The 20,000-nt window shown below is 39.4% G+C and overlaps 1 protein-coding gene and 1 long non-coding RNA gene across 2 annotated transcripts in view; one reads left to right on the top strand and one right to left on the bottom strand.

The window, feature by feature from the left end:
• LOC138003740 (myosin IE heavy chain-like) overlaps positions 1–20,000 on the bottom strand; it is a 60,189-nt gene that overhangs the window by 13,671 nt on the left and 26,518 nt on the right. Inside the window, exons 10-22 of the mRNA XM_068849962.1 lie at positions 19,714–19,858; positions 19,037–19,181; positions 16,891–16,971; positions 15,987–16,151; positions 13,793–13,868; positions 12,984–13,062; positions 10,683–10,727; positions 8,953–8,982; positions 7,108–7,183; positions 6,356–6,411; positions 4,556–4,705; positions 3,884–4,001; positions 3,239–3,320 (exon numbers count right to left, since the gene is read on the bottom strand). Coding sequence (XP_068706063.1) covers positions 3,239–3,320; positions 3,884–4,001; positions 4,556–4,705; positions 6,356–6,411; positions 7,108–7,183; positions 8,953–8,982; positions 10,683–10,727; positions 12,984–13,062; positions 13,793–13,868; positions 15,987–16,151; positions 16,891–16,971; positions 19,037–19,181; positions 19,714–19,858 — 1,248 coding nt within the window. The remainder of the gene's footprint in view (positions 1–3,238; positions 3,321–3,883; positions 4,002–4,555; positions 4,706–6,355; positions 6,412–7,107; positions 7,184–8,952; positions 8,983–10,682; positions 10,728–12,983; positions 13,063–13,792; positions 13,869–15,986; positions 16,152–16,890; positions 16,972–19,036; positions 19,182–19,713; positions 19,859–20,000) is intronic.
• The window catches only part of LOC138003741 (uncharacterized), a 15,235-nt gene continuing 4,660 nt past the window's right edge, over positions 9,426–20,000 (top strand). Inside the window, exon 1 of the long non-coding RNA XR_011123638.1 lies at positions 9,426–9,565. This is a non-coding gene — a long non-coding RNA (uncharacterized lncRNA). The remainder of the gene's footprint in view (positions 9,566–20,000) is intronic.

The following is a 20,000-nucleotide window of genomic DNA, read 5'->3' as shown; positions in this document are numbered from 1 at the left end:
AAGAATGGTCAGTGAGTCTACTTGGTTTTGTGGTAAAGGGGAGAAAGTTAAGAGGACATGATTATAGATAATAAGACATTTCTTATCTTTGAACTGGGGAATGGACATGAAATAAAAGTTGCATAAATGCGTAAATGCTGATCTTGTAACCCCCTCATTTTCCCTGATTTTGCAACTTTGCTCGTTTATATCTCTGCTTCCGGACGGTGAGTTTTTTTTTCATTTTTTACATGTTAGCTTAGATTAATTCAAAACGTTTGTGTAACATTATCTGGCAACTCTGAATAGGGAAATTTCAACGTCCCGTTTCTTCCAAAAAGACAACATATGTTGATTTTAAGCCTCAAAGAAATGCTTAATATCGTTGCCATGGTAACGTTATTTGGAGCAAAATATGATACCTACCCTGGCCAAATTTCGTCTTGATATGATTACCCTAACTGTATCTAAGGACAGAATATGTTTATTTGTTTGAAAAATGGAGAAACTATTTCGAACCTCCTCAAATTAATGGTGTAAAGTCGGTAAAATTCCCATACATTCACTGTACTTTAAGCTTCGTTTGCCCCCCAACCAATATGGGGTCAGAAACGGTGAAAAGGTCTCTTGCGCATGGTTGTTCAAAGTATATTCTATATCATATCAAGAGAGGATAAAAAGATAAGAGAAAGAATCCCCCAAATAAGCCCAATCCCCATTGTAATCCCTTTATACTTATTTTTAGATGTCCTCCAAGATCCGGTGTTGCCAAGAGGGTTGAGTGATAGCCAATCATAAGTCCCCACATTGACATCTTCTAAAAATAACTATAAAGGTATTACGATGGGAATAAGGCCTATCTGGGGGATTCCTTCTCTTATCCTTTTATCCCCTCTTGATAATATATATTAGTATATACTAAAACAGTGGATAGCGCTTAACGTGCACGTTGATTGGCTACTCAAACTCGGGATATTCTTTGTTAGTATATACTAAAACAGTGGATAGCGTTGAACGCCGTCACTGATTGGCTCGTCAAACTCCGAATATCCTGTGCTAGTTACCTCCGAGCAACTCGGGAAAAAATGGCGTCCCGATTTGCATCCGTGACAAGTGAAGAAAATATCCAAATTAATTTTTTGTGCTGTATATTACCTCAGTGTCGGTGACTAGCGTTGGATATTTACCTCGCCGCTTCGCGGCTCGGTAAATATCCACCGCTAGCCACCTCCACTTCGGTGAATAGTTTTTAATTATAATTCAACACATTGTAACAATGTCCAATTATGGTCATAGCGCGCTCAATATTCGCCGTGCGTACTTAACGTATATTTAACGTATATTTAACAATTATTCCATGAGCGCGCGTTGGATATGAGATGGTAAATAGCGTACGAGGCGCGTAGCCTAGAGTTGGCTATAACCACTCTCATATCCAACAAGCGCGAATGGAATAATTGTTTTATTAAATTCCTTAAACTCCAAAAGTTTAGAAGTACGAAATACGAGTGAAAAAAGCGAGAAAATCCTAGCGAAATCGAAAAAAGTTGATGAAGATGCGATGTTGTGTAATACCTCGTGGTCAGACAGACGCAGGCTCATCACAAAAACATTTCTTACCTTTTCGCGTATCTCTAAGCTTCGAAAGTGATCCAAACTTTCCACAAAAACGTTTTTCTTTTGCTTTATACCGAAAGAAATTTCGCTTTCTGGCGTAAACGTTTTTAGTTTAGCAACGCTAAGCGCAATCATTTACCATATAAGGTCACACTAAGGTATATGAGCTGATAACCGAGATTGAGTGAACCAATCAGTGCACGAGAATTGCATTATCCGAGGTTGAGAATTTAATAATTAACAATTATTCCATCAGCGCGCGTTGGATATGAGATGGTAAATAGCCAACGAGGCGCGTAGCACCGAGTTGGCTATAACCACTCTCATATCCAACAAGCGCGAATGGTATAATTGTTTAATTAAATTCCTTAAACTCCAAAAGTTTAGAAGTACGAAATACGAGCGAAAAAAGCGAGAAAATCCTAGCGAAATCGCAAAAAGTTGATGAAGATGCGATGTTGTGTAATACCTCGTGGTCAGACAGACGCAGGCTCATCACAAAAACATTTCTTACCTTTTCGCGTATCTCTAAGCTTCGAAAGTGATCTAAACTTTCCACAAAAACGTTTTTCTTTTGCTTTATACCGAAAGAATTTCGCTTTCTGGTGTAAACCTTTTTAGTTTAGCAAAGCTAAGCGCAATCATTTACCATATAAAGTCAAACGAATGTATATGAGCTGATAACCGAGATTGAGTGAACCAATCAGAGCACGAGAATTGCATTATCCGAGGTTGAGAATTTAATAACTTGCGATATACGTAATTTTGTGTGTCGCGGAGAAAAATGATAGTTTTCCAGCTTTTTTTCCCAATAAACGTAGAAAATTGTGCTTTGTCATCAATGTGTTGAATAATAAAACAATTATCCTGCTCAATTGCTCGGAATATCGCCTGATTTTAGCCAACGTGGCCTACGGCCTCGTCGGCTAAGTATCAGGCGATATTCCGCGCGATTTCGCAGGATAATTGTTAACTATTCACCTCCGAGCAACTTTCGCGGGATTTGCGCCTGAAAATATTGTAATCTTTGCAGAAATAAATGAGTTAAAATCACTTTTTTGTTTTATATTATCTCACTGTGTTAGTATACATGTATATCCTAAAACAACTATTCACACCTCATGTCGGTAGCTAGTGGTGGATATTTACCACTACCCACCTCCACTTCGGTGAATAGTGGTTAAATATCACTTGAACTCACAATTTCCAGGTTGGACGACGCTCTGAGAAATTTACATCTAAATCGCTTTAAATTGAGTCTGCAACTTATATCCAAACTTTACCTGACCGAAACTGGAATTTTCAATATCCATGGTTTGCCCTCACTTGCTTCGATCCAGTTCTCTGTGGCATTACCGGTTCGTTTTGAAACGCGACTAATGACCAACAGTTAAGGCCTAAAATTTCGCAAGTCAGGTGTAATCAAGCTCATGTCTTTTACGGTAGTAATAGCAGCATTCTAATAACATCTAAGCTGTGCGGCAATTGCTTGGTTACCTTGGTGCTATTAAACTATCCCCCGTTTAGCTTAGTTTAGTTAATGGGACGTGGACGCGTAGTGGAGCCAGGATAGATGAAGAATAAAGAAGTAAAACACATCAGCTGAGGGTGGGTGGGGCATCACCTAAGCCATTGCTTGTACCTTTTTGTATTACCACGGCAACTTCCATCATTCGGTCTAGTAATGAAGTTAATGCTTCGAAACACCAGTAAGTAAGAAACACCTGTTGAGAAATAAAGTATTTCATACATAATTTCTTTTAAAAACTTAAAGCGCGTTTGTAAAAGGCAGATCCAGTTCGACTTAATAATATCATTTTGCTTACAGTTTACTTGAACATAATTTGTGACACTCATATCTTTACGCTTCTCATAGGCCCAATAGGCCTTTTTTACAGTTGTTTGGTCAGTGACCTAGCCTATAAATAAATGGCTGCGAGGCTGCTGGTGTCCTTGAATTCATACAGACCGCACTGCGGCATGTTTTCATGTAACTTGTGTTGTTGCAATTCTAAATAGACTACATGAACATATTAGAAAAGCACAAAAGTGGTAGCAAGCAGCCTCGCTTCCATTCTTAGGTCAGGTTAGTTAGATACAACTGTAAAATGATCTGTTCTACTGCGGAATTTTTAGAAAGTCCAGATTTGCAATAAGCTCTACAATTTATTTATATAACATACCATCTACAAGACTACTTGCTGACATTTACAAAACAGGACACTAAATGGAGCACCAAGTGAAGGTGGAGTCAGATATTAGGTTGTTACTCACGAACATGTCTTACCTTTGTGTTTCCCATCCTCCAGCCCCCAGGTGAATCTAGGCGGTGAAGCACCTTCAGACACTGTTGCTGCGGGTCTCGGATGTGGACAAACCGATGCAAACCGACCGAAATCCCAAATCTGTCGAACAAACATAAATATATACATTTTACATTGATCACTCCCCATTGGGGCTTTTCAGGCCAATGAAACATAACCAATGAAACAATAGAACAGAACAACTCAATTTTAAGAATCCCAACTGGCCGGAGGCAAACCTGTTGGCTATTTACAAGTGTAGCTGAGACGTTGAACCAGGGACTACCCGGATCAAATTCAAGGAGTGATCAGGACGGGTCTGAACATAGGATGTCTGGGTCTTGCAGCTTGCCTCAAGTATGATCAAAACACAGCGAAAGCATTGTAGAGTTGCCATATCGATTATCCATTGACTGGAGGCCTCAACGGACAGCATCACCGTCGAGCTTCTCCTTACAGACACCTCTCCAACGAAATTACTCCGTAAACAGCTGAAATTCAGACTGACAGTCATGTTTTTGAGATACCGACGAAAAAAATACGCACCTTTGGTCTACTGTGGGTAAACCGTGAATCGTTAAATGAGGAGAAAAGGGGGATCCAAATTAGTTTTCCCTCGAACTGTCCCAAATCAGACAATCATTCGCCAGACAAACCTTTCAATAAATGCCTCAAATGTGAACCACACAGGGTACCCAAATTTCCTGGTCTGTGCTGTTTCAACTACAGCTAATGATTTCAGTTGGCTGCGAACCAGATTAGCATCGAATTTATCCGGCAATTGATGGCAATTTGGCTGGATGCATCTGAAAGCAAAAGACAGAAAGTTAAATGCCCGTGCGTTTTAGAGTAGCTTGACAGTTAGGGTAATCGTCTTCGAGCATTCCACACACAATCATGAAACTGAAACAGCAGAGACCACACCACACTGGTATTTGCTTTCCGTACTCTTCGCGAATCGTGAATGCCTTTATATTTCCTATGGATCGGTCCCCTTAATGCAGTTCAGCGAACGGAAACAACAATTTTAAATATTTTCTACATCTTATCACCCATTAAACAGAAAAACCAAATCAATATTGCTGAAAAACCGGCGATTTTTAAAACTATGACCTCCACAGCTCCTACAACTGAGCAAACTACAATCCTGGACAAAAGTGTTGGGAAGGCAGCGTCACTCCCCCCTTATCAATGTTGGATTTTGCACCAAACAAAATGGTGACTTTTCTTCCAACATTGAATATGGGGGAGGGGGGCCACAAGAGCATGATCTTTCCCAAATAGTTCAGCCAATAGTTAGAATAATCGAATTAGGTGTGAAGTGAAGTGATGCGCGCAACCTTCCCAACAACTTTTGACCAGGATTGTAGGTTACATCTACATTTACAAGTTCACGCATTTTGGAAAGACCCATTGACTTATGGGTGTTTCTGATTACGGAGCCTTGTGCACCATAATCCTCTTTGGGATATAACGCCAATACCGCGACATTTGCTGCACTTCATTTTGCTGCAGAGGCCAGGCCACAAGGGCCGGGCAACAACACCGAAAACTCCGTGCTATCCTTGGGTGCATCCACGTGATGAGACGCCATGTTGGTGTACAAAACAATACAAAATAGCCCCACAAGTTTTGCATAAGAATAGAGTCAAATTCCCAAACGGCATTTTCTGCATTGTTCTGCGCACCAACATGACCGCCGTGACGTCATATGCAAACCGTCAATTGGCCATTTTGAGGTTGCGCGGGATACAGGGTCGAAAACCTTGTTGAATTACATTGTGGGACGCATTTTCATCATTGCGTACGCGGAGCAAGAACTCAAGTTGTAAGAAAGCGATATGCAGTACCAGGAGTTAAAGCTTCCTAAACCACCAGAATATCGTATCATGGAAATTTTAAAACGACGGCTCACTTGCAAAGGTGCAGTCTCCTCCGCAGGCGTTCTTTGTGTGGTCACGCAACGCACGTGTGCAACGCAATGTGTGCGTTGCGGGACCACACAAAGAACGGCTGCGTAGGAGACTAGCCAAGTTGCAAAATTGTCCGGAAAACGAAAATATTTGGTCAAAAGGTCAGTGAGATCGTAGCACATGCGACGTTTACTTACTAACAACGCAACCCGAAGTTAATTGTTATCGTACAAGAATATACGAAAATGTTTTCCTTTATGACTGCACAAACAGTGGCTCGTCGCCAAAACAGACCCACAATGCAGTTCAGTAAGACTCTCGATCCTGTCTCCCACGCAACCTCAAAGTGACCAATACTCTGTGGGTTTCTCAAAGTTCCAAAGAGTTCATCAACAATGGTTAAGAGCGGGAGCCTTCGGTTTATGGTTCTTAGGCCATAAGTCTTCAAAAGCCAAACCAGCGACATCCTCAAACCAAAGCACTCTCGACAGTTCACACTTGATAAAGATCATGGACAAGCACTTCTGGATAAGCTTTTTATACCTTATAAAGTGTACTTCGCAAGACAACACCTTCTCCATTAGTTCTGTAATCGATGCCTAAAAAATAAAGAAAACAGGCGCGCGAACGCTTGAAATCTTGTCTTATGCATTCTATAGTCATACGCACTAAAGACACTGAAGTGAGAAATCCCTTTGGCCTAGCGGTCTGCAAAAACTGACAAGGTAAGAGGTGATTCCAGCGTACGCATCCTTTTATCTTTATAGGGGTGCAAGTTTGACAACAATCCCTACAGGCGTACAAACTGTCAAAGAAAGAGTCGGTACTGATAATGCCCTTTAATACGTTTGACGATCCGTCTGTAGGCCGGAACACGTAAGCGCAGATCATACATGCAAATGCTTTCTAAGACCCTACCAGTTCTTACATATTGCGGGAAACTATTTCAGTCCCAACATATGTGGCATAATCATCTTATTTGTGGCCATTTGAATGGGGGATGACAGACCTTGGTAACTCACTACTTTTACAATCTTGTTCCCGGGGGCCATTCATCCCCCCCCCACCCTATAAAGAGCAAAGGTAAAGAATCACTCTGGGATGAGAGTATAAATTTGAAAACGTCGAAACCGAGCTTGCTCATAGTGCATTTGCGAAACGAGGTTTGCTACTACATATTACCCACAGCTTTGTGATGACGCATCAATAAATTTTTAATCGGAAATTCATTTATTTACTTCCCGTTGCCCGTAAGGACAGATTTAATGATGTTTGCCTCAAACGAATGAACGTACCCTTAATTGAGTTCCAGTCGTTAGAAAAGGAGTTCTTACTGGACGGTGATCCCCTTTATGAGCCAAATGTCGCACGCTAGACGTAAACGATAAGACATTCTACAATCATCAAAGCATTTAACAATAATTTGACTTAGTCATTTGCGCACACAACTCAAAGCATCAAATATATTTTATGTGGAAAATATGAACCTTAGGCAATTGGCTGCGCTTTGTTGTCATCAGAGCGGTTTCCAATTGAGTGTCGTAAGCGAACCATCACACTACAATAAATTCAACGGCTAGTTATTGACTTATAAGCTTCGCGCCACTTTCAACCAATGACAACGCAAACCAAACCAAAGCCAATCGTGAATTGCACGCGCCGTCTCCCCAGTCCCCAAACATTATTGCCAAGCCACCTGTCGTTCTCCGCATCTGCAAAGTTAACGTTCTAACCAAAAAGGTTCTTGCACGATCATCTTGAGAAGCAAAGCGCAACAATCATCAGGTGCTGTTGTCCATAAAATAGGGTTTTTAAATAATGTTTTTAATAACTTAAAAGTAACTGAAATTTCGAAGAAATTAAGGCCTATAAGCTCTAATGGGTAGTCTTATTGCCAATACCAACGCAGAAAAACAAACAGACGAACAAACATAGGAAAACGATCAACGCTGTTGGACTTCAGTGTTCAAATCTATCTGTTGTAAGGAGCTGTAAGTTGTAAGTAGATAAATGACTGTCAAGATTTGCAGTATTTTAATACTGCGCAGTAACTGTCAAAATCATTGATTGTGGCGAACTTGACTCAATCGATCATCCTTTCATTTACTATTACAATTATTTGTTTTAAAGGGAACCTCCACTCTTACTACAGTTTAAACCGAAGGAAATTATGTTTACAAACAAATTTGTTCGAAATTTGTTTTTAAAACAGTGTTTATATCAAGAAAAGTAAAGTGAATTTTAAAATCGCTTATTTTCACTTTCAAATTTCGCGGGCGCAGCCACCTTAAACAATTGTGACGTGTTACGGTTGCCCTATTATTCTGACTCAAAGGGCTTTTGTCTAATAACAAGAGGGCATGCGCAGCCATAACACGTCACAATTATTCAAGATGGCTGCGCCCGCGAAATTTGAAAACAAACATAGGCGATTCTAAAACTTATTTATTTCGAATTAAATCACTTTCTTTGAAAATAATTTAAAGTAACTTGACTGGAACGGTTATTTCCTGTGATTAAAAAATATTTTTTTGATAAAGCGGAGGTTCCCTTTAAAAAAGCTTAACAGATGGTTTAATGACTGCAACCACTCTAAGTTCCCACCTCCAACAAATTAGTTACTTTTCGAAAACTATCCCGTGCAGATATTTAAATAACTAATTTATGCGCTATCACGTTTATGAGAGAAAACAAAAGGAAAGACGACTTTTATACAAGGCCTAATCAACAAAGTTAAGGCAAAAATACCTTAAAATTCTCGAGAAACTTGACACAAAGATCGAAGGGTGTCTTTTTCTTTTTTTTCATTAGTGCCTTAGTTCCTCAGCTCTATCTTAACAATTGTACCCTCGTAATGACACAGATGGCGAATGTTTAACCTGGTTAATGCTACGATGCGATGTACTTTTTCGGAGGCGATTGGGAGATACTCGGAAAAAATCCCAGTGCTCCATGCAGCACTCCGACTTTTTCCGAAGATCCCCGATTCACCATCGAAAGAAAATAGTCATCTCGTCAAGTCTACCTTTGGCACGTCTACTGGGCCATACCATACGAAAACACAGTTAACACATAATTATTATACAGATGCAATTGTGGATAATGATTATAGAATAAAAAGTCTTAAACGGCATACTTACACAGCAACTTTGTGTCTTATTGTTGGATTCCTACGGAGCAATAACCAATAAGCCCGTAAGAAATAAAATCGAGGCGAAAATATCATCAACGACAGTTCTGAATTTTGTACTACGTAGTCCCGAGTCCAAAAGCGAGAACAGTGCTTTCGCACTTCATGTTAAGTTGACCATGTGTCATGTTTTAAAAGTGACTTGCGCTTTGAATCGCAGGGAATTCTGGCCATCATGATGCAAAAATACCGTTCAAAAAAGTGCCTAAGACATTGCTTAAGTTTGAAGTCTTCATGCAAAGTAATTTATAATAGCGGAGTACCATACTTAAGAAAATATGGTAACCCATCGATGAAAGAAATCCTGGTTTTAGCTACGACGTCATCAGCGACCGTGCGTCCGTCCACCCTCTCCGTGTATGCCAATCTGACCAGTATCACGTAAAAATGGCCGCCTCAGTGAAGGGTTTTGTGTGGTGGTTGTGCAAACATAATTGCTTTTTATGGACTGTTCGAAATAATTCTTCACGGAAAAACCTCTGCTAAAGGATGGGAAAAATATCAGGGAAATAATTTCAAGTAATTTTAGAACGGCAGCTGGAAAATAACATGGAGGAATTGAGGTTAGTGATGAAGATAAACATGAGCCGTAATTTTGAGTACGTTTTTTAAATGCACACGAACTACAGTAAACACCCGCATATAAGAACACTGATTTCAGGTTTCAGGCTCATCGTGTTCTTATTTAAGGGGTGCTAAGTGAGAAATTAGCCTAAAAGTGTTCTTAAAATGTTCTTAAAACTGGTTTTAGAGTTTGTAATGGTCCTAAAAAAAAAGTACTTTGATATTGAGTTACTGTATTGTATTGTCATTTCCTTATTCTAATACCCTTTTCATTTGCATTAAGAACATGTTTTATTTATCAGGCTGAATTTGTTCTTATTAATGTGGTGCTTTACTGGCCAAATCTCTGCCTGATGTTCTTAATCCACCACTTATTATATGCGGGTGTTTACTGTATTTCGTGGCCGTCTTTTTCGCGTTGATAAAATTAGATATTCTACGCCACATTGCTATAAACATTTAACTCCAGAAAAATTAATTAGCTCCAAACAAATCAACGGTGTTAACACGGGAACCAAAACTAAATTGGACCCGGATACTGAAGCCAACCTTTTCGCAGGATATCTCGAAAACAGATTTTCGTCTCAATACAATGACCCAAACCTGATCTTTTTAAACGTTACACAACGATTGCGTAGGCGCTACCTCATCAACCAAAGAGGAATTTACCGGTAACCCATAAATTACGACAGTAAAGTTTTTCTACCCGGCTTGAAAATTTATCAGCCTTTCTCGACATCAAACACTCACTCAACGGCAACGGACTATCTACAATCGCGGACTATAAACCTACAGATTCCCGCAGTTACCTGCTGCATTCATCCTGTCATCCACAACACGTGACAACTGTATTCGCTGTTTTCGCAAATCCCATAATACAGTTCAGTTTGGGGGGTTATTTGCATTAAAACAATGGATGATACAGTCCCAAGGGTAAATAACTTCTACTGTTTTTATGTAAAGATCCCCCAAAACGTATTGCATAATGGAATTGGGAAAATAGTCAATTCCCCCACATTAGCCTCCATTTCATGCTAGATCCAGTCTAACCGAGAAAACATGAAACCGGCCTATTCAGTAACTGTCCATAAGAAATCACGAGATAGATAGTTTTACCTTTTCAATTTACCCTTTTGCATCAACACACTGGGTGTTTCCATCCTGGGAAAGAAAAGAGAAGACAGATTTAAAAGGTCTGAAATATTATTTTTCAAAAAAAAGCATATGGTTTTATCAGATAAGCCTAAAACATTACTTTAGAAATTGTTGAAAGAAATAGGATGAGGATTGTTTTAAGTGCGCACTGCATTTGGTTACTTTACTCAAAGTTAATCAAGGGGCTGGTTACAAAACCTTAAATCCTTCAAATGCGAGAACCATGTTGTCACAATCAATGTTGAATTGACCGTGACGGTGCACAATCTTTTGTTTTCGCTCCGCGCGGGTTCGTAAATAAGTTGCGCATAATTTAATCGAAAGATTTGATTGTTTATCTTATCAAAAAAGGTGTGTTTTGTGCACCATCGAGGCCAAAAATACAGACAAAAAAAGCATGAAACAAAAAGACTTGTTGAGTTTCGTAACCATCTCCATGCATTAACTATGCTTTACTAGAACGAAAGATCTGCATTGGTATTAAAATGGAAAGCCAGTGATGAGAAAGTGTTTCAGACAAATCGAAATTTTTTGCTCAAAATCTTTATTTCTTTGCTTGAAGCAGGTTATACTTAGATCGGGAAAAATGACAATGTAAAATGACGGTCGTCGATTTGCTCGTGTCAAATCACTGCTTCCTGGTTCTTTGTAAAGTAGTTTTGAGGGGAGGATTGTCGCAATGGTGAGAAGTTTCTCCTTTCCACCTATGTAGCCAGGTATCGATTCCCATGTTCGGCTCTACATTTTGTTCCTAAAGGTTTTTATCCAGGCACTTCGGTTTTCGCTATTCATCACATACCGACAATTGATTGAATGTAATCTGCGTTAAGTTGATTTGCAATCAGTGCAATTAGCAGAACACTGGTGCTCTGCTTTAAAGTACTTCACATATTTTTTTTAAGTGCTACTACGATAAAAAAATCACTTCCTTTTTTTCTTCAGATTTTGAAAGTGTGATTGCTTAACACTTGACTGACAAAATTCTAAGCATTGATTTTTATCCAAAGGCAGTTTACTTTGAGTGTAAGTTTTGGATTTCACGGTCCGCCATTATTCACGTTCCAAACTGACCGATTGGACCTCAGAGGGTTGGTTCTAGGGAAAAGTGACGTCATTGACTCACTAGCTTAAAATTTAAGCGTGTAAACGCAGCTTATTATATGTGCAAAACACGGGTTTAAAAGTCTGAAAGCCCGAAACTCCCGTGCTGCATATTAATTTAGCCGCGTACACACGCATTGCATTCTTAAACTGGTGAGTTGTACAATATTTTATTTCTAAACATTACAAGTACTGTAACAAAAAGTACTATATATAAGTTAGGAAAAAGTAAACCCAGAGATTAACCCTATGTCAAGGATCTCCTAAATAGTAAGGAATCAACAGATATATATAAATATAGCTATAAAATTAAACAATTATATAAAAGCCACTTTATAAAAATAAAAATAATAAAATAAATAAAATAAATCACAGAAAACATCAATAAAAGAAGTACAGAATGTCCATTCAATAAATATTCATGTGATTTTTCAATCTTAGTTTAAACTTGTTAATATTTGGACTATCAGTGCAATTTATTACATCACATGGAAGATCGTTCCAAAGCTTGATTACCTTAAGAAGGAATATTTATAACAGTTTAATTTTGCGAGTTAAAGTTAGTAATGGCGGACCATTTCACTGGAAAATTCCAGTTAAAATAAACAGGTATCTTTTTTAAACCAAGGCTTAAAACTTGGGTCACTCCAAAATCCAAATAAAAATAAAAATAGACTTTTTGGTCATAGTAGCACTTTAACATAACACAGGGCGCCATTTGGCTAGTGATCAATTCCAAATGCATTTTGCCAGTTTAATAACGTGATTATTATGAGTAACCACATCATCTACTTTTTATATCGGAATGTAGGCCATTTAGATGCCTCAGTAGTCATGACACTACCCCACTTGAAATTGCCAAGTCTAATGCATCGCACTTTCGACCAGAATGCATTGCTCTATGGAGGAGCCTCGCTTTAAGCAGGAGTTACAAAATACAACGACAAACGAGTATCGACCGCTTTTGGTAGGTCCTCATGCAGAGGAGTGTATTTTCGAAAATGTGGTATAAAAGAGTTGCCATGTCCTGACAGCCATGCAACAGCTTGATAACCAAACTTCACACAACTTCCACACATTTGCTTTAATATCGTTCTTTTTTCACTTTGAACCTGATTGTCATTGGGCAGTAAAATAGAGATACTTGTGAATATTACATACATTTCAGGGTGTAGCGCAAAGGATCCTGTCTTCGAGAGTCTGGTTTGAAATAGTTTGCTGAAAAATTCATTGTCACTTCCTAAAAAAGACAACAAAAATACTCTTTTTGCGTTTTTTGCGTTGGTATGATAGTGAGACCAGGCAAATATTTGCTGGCCAATTTGCATAGTCCATAGCTATCGGTGCACACTATGCGAAGGGTGTCATCATCGGGCACACAGAAGCAAAGAATGTTATTGCAAGGTTTCCGGTTGACTTGTGTCACTCTTGTCACAGGCGAAAAGCCTCCAATCATGGCTTCCCCTCTCTCTAGTAAGTACCCCGTGCGACGAAAGTGCAGTCAATTGCCAACGACGCAGGGTACTTGCATGAGAAGTTCATAACCCAGAAGTTCCAGTCGATCTCTCTTATTTGGCCTCGGCCCATCAGTGTACGGTATTATCTAAATTTAGAATATAGGTCTCGCCAAAAAAAAAGGCCAATCAGATTGGGCCTAATGACCAAAACTCTCCTGATTGGTCCGCACTCAAGTAGCTGCACGAGGGATTGCACGTGCTAAATGCAAAATCGTGCCCGAAAAGCAATGCCGCTACGTTTTGTTCTCGCAAAAATCTAGCAGTAGCCGTTCTAACAAAAGACAATATCGTTAACTGATGGGTCTTATTCCATCCCTTCTGTGTTATTAATTCCTGCTTATATAAAAAGGGTGCATGAAAAGGGTGTGAAAACGACTTACGACTGGGCTTCATAGCATTTTTTTTTCACTTTACAACACTGTGGTATGATTTGAAACTTCTCTTTGATCGTACCTTGCATACATTGTAAGAAAAGTTCACCAAGCATGATCCGATTACTGTTAAGAAATCCAAGAGCCACGTATGTCACCTAAAATTAAACATAACATTTTGATACTCTACCAAGTTAAGGAACCCTAATCGAACAAAGACGTCTATCCGTTTAGTTAAATAAATCCTCGCTCGTTCAGTCGCTTGGGAACTTCGCAAGCGGAGAATTCATTTGAAATTCAGACTGTAATCCTGGACATATTAATAAACTAATCTTTAAGGACTATATTACAACTTAACTATACTATACTAAGTTATGTTTAAATATAGATCTATTTTCAAGGGTAGACATAAAACGCTCGGTATTCACCTTCAGCGTGCACATTATAATTCTATATTAACAACATGGCTTGGGGTGAGGAATGGGGTCCCTGTGGGGCTTTGGTTATCGTTGTTATCCAAAAGCACAAATTGAGAAAGGTCGTAACTATTTTTGCCCAGGAATGTAGCTATTGTAGTCCTGTCTCTACTCTGAAAAATATAGCCCATCAAAATGTTCGTCGTTTAACGAGTCGACACTCGCACCTCATTATCTATACAGAGATGTTTTCTCGGCATTAAGTCTCGTTTATGTTTCAGTAACTTGCAGTCTCATTTTTGTTGATAAATTATTAGCCTAACGTGTTAAACCACAACTAACAGATCAGCGATCGACCAGCAGAGTACATGCAAAAGCCAGTTTCCTAATAAAACCGCTTATTTTGGATATGCCGCACATGTGCCTTTTGAGGGAAGCTCAAGGTACTCCAAGTTGAGCCCCGTTGTTGAGGAATGTGAGACCTCTTGAAATTGTTGGATGGGTGACGTCCTAAATTACGTTGGTGGAGCATACATTGGTCAAAAAATTTAAAACTTAATGTGGCTCAAAACAGTCTCAACGCTTCCAAGCAACGGGCTTATTAGAAGGTCGGCACTACAACGCTGTATCATGTATTAGCAATATTGTGGTGCCAAATGAAACACGGATTATTGCTGAACAAGATGCAGTCACTATTGTGACGTAATATGTCACTGTGGCAACCGGCAAGCCCTGTAAAAACACCCTTTATTTTGTCTTTAGTTGCTCATATCTCAAAAACGAACTCAGCGACCCCCATTTTTTATTTCGGAAAAGTGATCAGAAGGGCAAGATGAAACTTCTGCAAAGTTTCAAAAAATTCTGTACAGTGGATTCAGAGCCACCTTAATTATGTGATTCTTTATAGGTGGCCCTGAGTTTGCAGTAAAAAATTTCTTAAACCTTTAACAAAAGTTTCATCTTGGCCTTCTGGTCACTTAAAAAAGGGGGTTACCGCGTTCGTTCATGGTCATATTAACCAATGTAATTTCGTGCATAGTATTTAAAGACTTGACTTAAGTACTACGTCCTTTTTTGAACAGAATACTAAAAAAGGCCAATGTTTTCTACAGTTAACGAAATTTTACATTATTCCAAAATGATTTCTACGTGTGATGTTCTTTTGCGTGAAAACACATGAAAATTATAGCGAGCGAAATCCAAAAATCGAAAGCACTTTTTAATTTTAAAGTTCTCATTACTTCATTTGCCACACCGTCCAATCGCATTCCAAGAAAAGCACATTAGGCTTTGCATAAAATAATGTAAATTCATTAAAAGTGGTCTCACGTTTGGAATTCTTGCAGTAATATAGCGTCTCTTTTGTAATAAGGAGTCAACTGGAAGTAAATAAGGAAAGTTGAGGTTCACATTGCAACCAGTCTGACAATCAGACATGACTCAACGAAATTTGAATGTAGCTTGGAAAGCTGTGATTCGAAGACCCAAAATTTAAACGCTCCGTCCTGTCTAGTGTCTTCATCAGGGGTGATTCAAAGTTGTTACAAGAGTCCTGTTATATGCTACCAATTTGCTACAAAAAGGAAAGGGTGTGCCTATTATAGTAATTAGCGTACTTTTCTTTCGGGTATTTGAACTGTAACCTTTTGAGCTACATTAATACTTTTTCAAACCGGAGTAGCATCGAACTGTGTCCAGTAGAAAATAGTTCAAACGTAAAAAAAAAAAAAAAAACAAAAAAAAAACAGACTCGCATCCCCGATGTCATTTGCTCAGTTTCCATGCAAATATATTAGCGATTAACTAGGGATGCTTGCTTTATGATAGTACTACCCTTCGGCCGACTGGAATCTGACTTACTTGGCCAGAAAAGTGTCGAATTGTGAAGGCTGGATAAGAAAGTTTCGCTGAAGAGTACTTTGGATGTTTCTTATTGAGAGAGTCACATTTCTTGACAAAGTCAGCATCAGTATTCTGCAACGACTTGCAATCTCGATCCAACAGTGATAACAGCCCATGAGGTGGCTGAAAAAAAGTAAGATACTAAACGGTAAGAATCCTGCATGAAAAGAAAAAGTAATCAGAAAGATCTGGAACTTGTGAACGTTCATATTTGTTTAAAACTAGCAAAATCCTAATCATCAAATTCAGCAAACATAAATGTTAATCATTATCTTAACTAAAATAGCATCGTAGTATTGTAACAATACTATATATTTAGCTGCGAGTATACAGAGATACCATTCAACTGAAAAGTTTAAGACTACTCAACAAACCGAAGCTGATATCGGCAGCTTCTCTGTCAATCAACTCTTTAACCAAAGGAAACCTTCACTCCCGCTTTTTTTATCTGAAGAAATTGCGTTTGCAGTTTGTTCCACCAATTAAGCATTTGCGTAGAGAAGCCTGAAAAATTCAGGACTTCAATTACGTTCATAACTGCGAGGATCATAGCTTCACTTGATTTCATATCCGCAGTTCAATTTATGTATCATTTCATACTTCATTTCGTCCGTTAATAGCGGAGCTCGGGCGCGCAAAGCAAGGCAGCGGAGCACCCTGGGTAAGGTTTTTTGGTAAATCTATCCATGTGAGAAATTTCGGTTATGACGTCAGTGTACGCCCGTCCGCTCGCACGTACAGACTGTAGGGGTGGAGGTGGGGAGACAGGGCAGCCTCTGGGGATGGGAGAGTTGGGGCAATTTTCCTTGGCGGGAAATCGCATGGCAGCGTTGCATTTGGCAATCCACGTTTTCTAACTTACATTTAGTAAGAGCTCCACAGCTTTCTTGTTATCATAGTAGGGCACATTGTAGCTGCGAACGCCTTCAGATTCAAGTTCTGCCTGATAATGGTAAGCAAAAAACATTAGCACGAAATTCAATTTCAGACACATGTAAGTGAGACAGTTTGCTAAGGAATCGCTATAGAACGCGTTTTATCTGACCTGCATTATGCTTGCGGAGTGAGAAATATAGATAATTCTGTTCATAGAAAGTGCGACGTACGGTTTACTCACGATTTGCAAACGAACGAAGGAGGGAGATTTCCAATGTTTTGCAAGGAGTGAGTAAAAACCCGGACAAAGCACTTTCTATGCTGTAATTTATTATGTATATAACGAGAATTAAACATATACTTGAAATTAGTTTTATTTTTCCGATACCAAAAGCTTAAATGAAGAATACCAAAAATTCAAGACTGATCTAAATGACCAAACGTAAGAACAAAACAAATCCAGTTTCCAGTTCAGCAACAAGTAGACCAAGGGCCTAATTCAGACTAACTGTAAAATACGGGAGAATTCGTAAATACAAAGTGGAAAATGTTTCCGCTTGTCCCTAATCACTGTCAGATTCAATCGTGTAATGGCGGGGCTTCGTGCTGTGCAAAGACAAACTCGGACTCTGCGTCGCGTGTTTGCATAACTGTCTTGAATTCTCCCAACTCCCCAACGGGAATCCGAAACCACGTTTCCGAAAGACAAAGATCGAGTTCTGATTTCAATACCACACTTCTAAGTAGCCATTTGAGTCCTTTGCACTGATTGGCTAAGTGATTCTACTATGGTCGGTATATTTTTCACATGTGAAGTATGCTATACGCAAAGCTGATTGGATTTATCGCCTAAAAGTCTCCCTATAAGAATAACGGCCTGGTGCTGCAAGGATATTCGAAAAAAAAAGAAATGTAAGTATAATTCTGACTTTTCAATTATAAATGCATCAAGAAACTGAAAGCTAAGGATAGATAAGGGAAGTGTACAAACTACTGTACTTGGAAAACAGACTCGATCTGTAATTTCATTTGACAGTCTTACAAAACAGAACATTCTCAATCTTTTTTCTAGATGTTTTTATGTTAACGTACATGTCGTATTACCTGTTACATGCCAATCAAAGTTATTTACAAGTTCAAGTTTTATCTATCAAACAGTGACTATGTTACGTTGTTACGATAAAGTGTGGCCTTAAAATATTCCTTTATTTTTTGCTGCGACAGGAGGGGAAGAGTGCAACATAAAATTATACGCCTCCGTAACAAGTACAAGGAGGGATTACGTTTTTGCAAACGTTGGCCGTGTAGCACTTATATTTGAACAGACTTGACTGATTAGAGTGTAATGTGAAGTCAGTAGGGCTAACGCTCACATGGTTCATATGGGGTAGATACTTAGCACTTCACATTACACTCTAATCAGTTAAGTCTGTTCAAATATAAGTGCTACACAGCCAACGTTTGCAAAAACGTAACCCCTCCTTGTACTTGTACATTGCCGTGACTTTAACATCGTCAGTTCCCACGGCCTGCTCTCGTCTGCCCTTGTAGTTCAGTCGGTAGAGCAGCGGTGATCTAACCCGAAGGTCGTGGGTTCAATTCCCACCCTGGTCAGAGTGTTTCTATGTCCTTGTGTGCGCCCATTTCCATCAGTAGGGCTAACGCTCACATGGTTCACATGGGGTAGATACTTAGCACTTCACATTACACTCTAATCAGTTAAGTGTGTTCAAATATACCTGCTACACGGCCAACGTTTGCAAAAACGTAACCCCTCCTTGTACTTGTACATGTTCATTGCCGTGACTTTAACATCGTCAGTTCCCACGGCCTGCTCTCGTCTGACCTTGTAGCTCAGTCGGTAGAGCAGCGGTGATCTAACCCGATGGTCGTGGGTTCAATTCCCACCCTGGTCAGAGTTTTTCTCTGTCCTTGTGTGGGCCCATTTCCATCAGTAGGGCTAACGCTCACATGGTTCATATGGGGTAGATACTTAGTACTTCACATTACACTCTAATCAGTTGACTCCGTAACAACCCTTGCTTCATGGGGAAGAAAGCAACAATTTACTTTAACAAACTTACAGATTCAAAATAAGAGCGGCGATGGTTGAAACCACAAGAGAACAATACCTGCTCCCACGCAAAGACTCTTTGGCTGTAGAAATACGCCAGTTGTTCATTGGCTGTATTGATGCTCAACTGTTCAAGGCCATTTATTTCAAATCTCTCAGAGCCAAATACATCAAGTAATCCGAGAACTGGACCAACAGACTGCCTGAGGAGACAAATCGGTATAGTTTTGACATTCACAATGTGGAAATTACCAGAGAGACACAGAAGCTAAGGGAGGTATGACTTAAGTCCACGGCAATTGCTTGAATGAGAAAGAAAATTCGAAACTGACGGAACCGGTTTTCTCTCTTGCCGGTGTGTGTTTGCTAAGAAGGACACGAATTGACCAAACGAGAGGTCAGTTCTACAGTGCATTCTCTCACAAAAGGTCGCTGAAGAGTGTCCATCTTACAGTGACAATTAAAAAAAAATGCAAAGTTCACGTTTAACGACGGATTTTGCTTCATAAGACTAGAAGCGAAAAGAAAAAGTCCTTTTGAGCATTGCGTACTGATAAATTGTCCATTGAAGGATCTTTATCTAAGTGCTGCCCAGAATTCTTAATTGAAGGGGGTGCATTCCATTAAAGAGTAATAATGTAATGGGGGGGGGGGGGGGGAGGGAAGAGAGGTAGGAAAGTCACATTAGTACGTGGGTACCCCCTTACAAGCTACATTAAATGACCAGTCTCGTACCTGTTGAATTCCTCAGTACTGTCCTTTAAACAGCTGTTCACCTTCAATACAATCCAACTAAACAATCGGCTGTACAGAGCTCTGGCCAAATTATCACGCCCTTGAACCGCAGAATCCACGCTCTTTTTCACTGAAACTCTTACACCTTGGAGATAGGAACAAACAGTTAATAATTTACTTCAACCCTTTCATTCCCACAATCGAAAAGTTCATTATCCTAACTAGTACCACAGAGATCTTTGTTGGCTAGTCATGAGAATTTGGTGTTATATCAAGATCACCTCTAA

The sequence above is a fragment of the Montipora foliosa genome, chromosome 5, assembly GCF_036669935.1.
Source record: "Montipora foliosa isolate CH-2021 chromosome 5, ASM3666993v2, whole genome shotgun sequence".
NCBI lineage: Eukaryota > Metazoa > Cnidaria > Anthozoa > Scleractinia > Acroporidae > Montipora > Montipora foliosa.
This window is presented reverse-complemented; position numbering and strand designations above follow the sequence as displayed.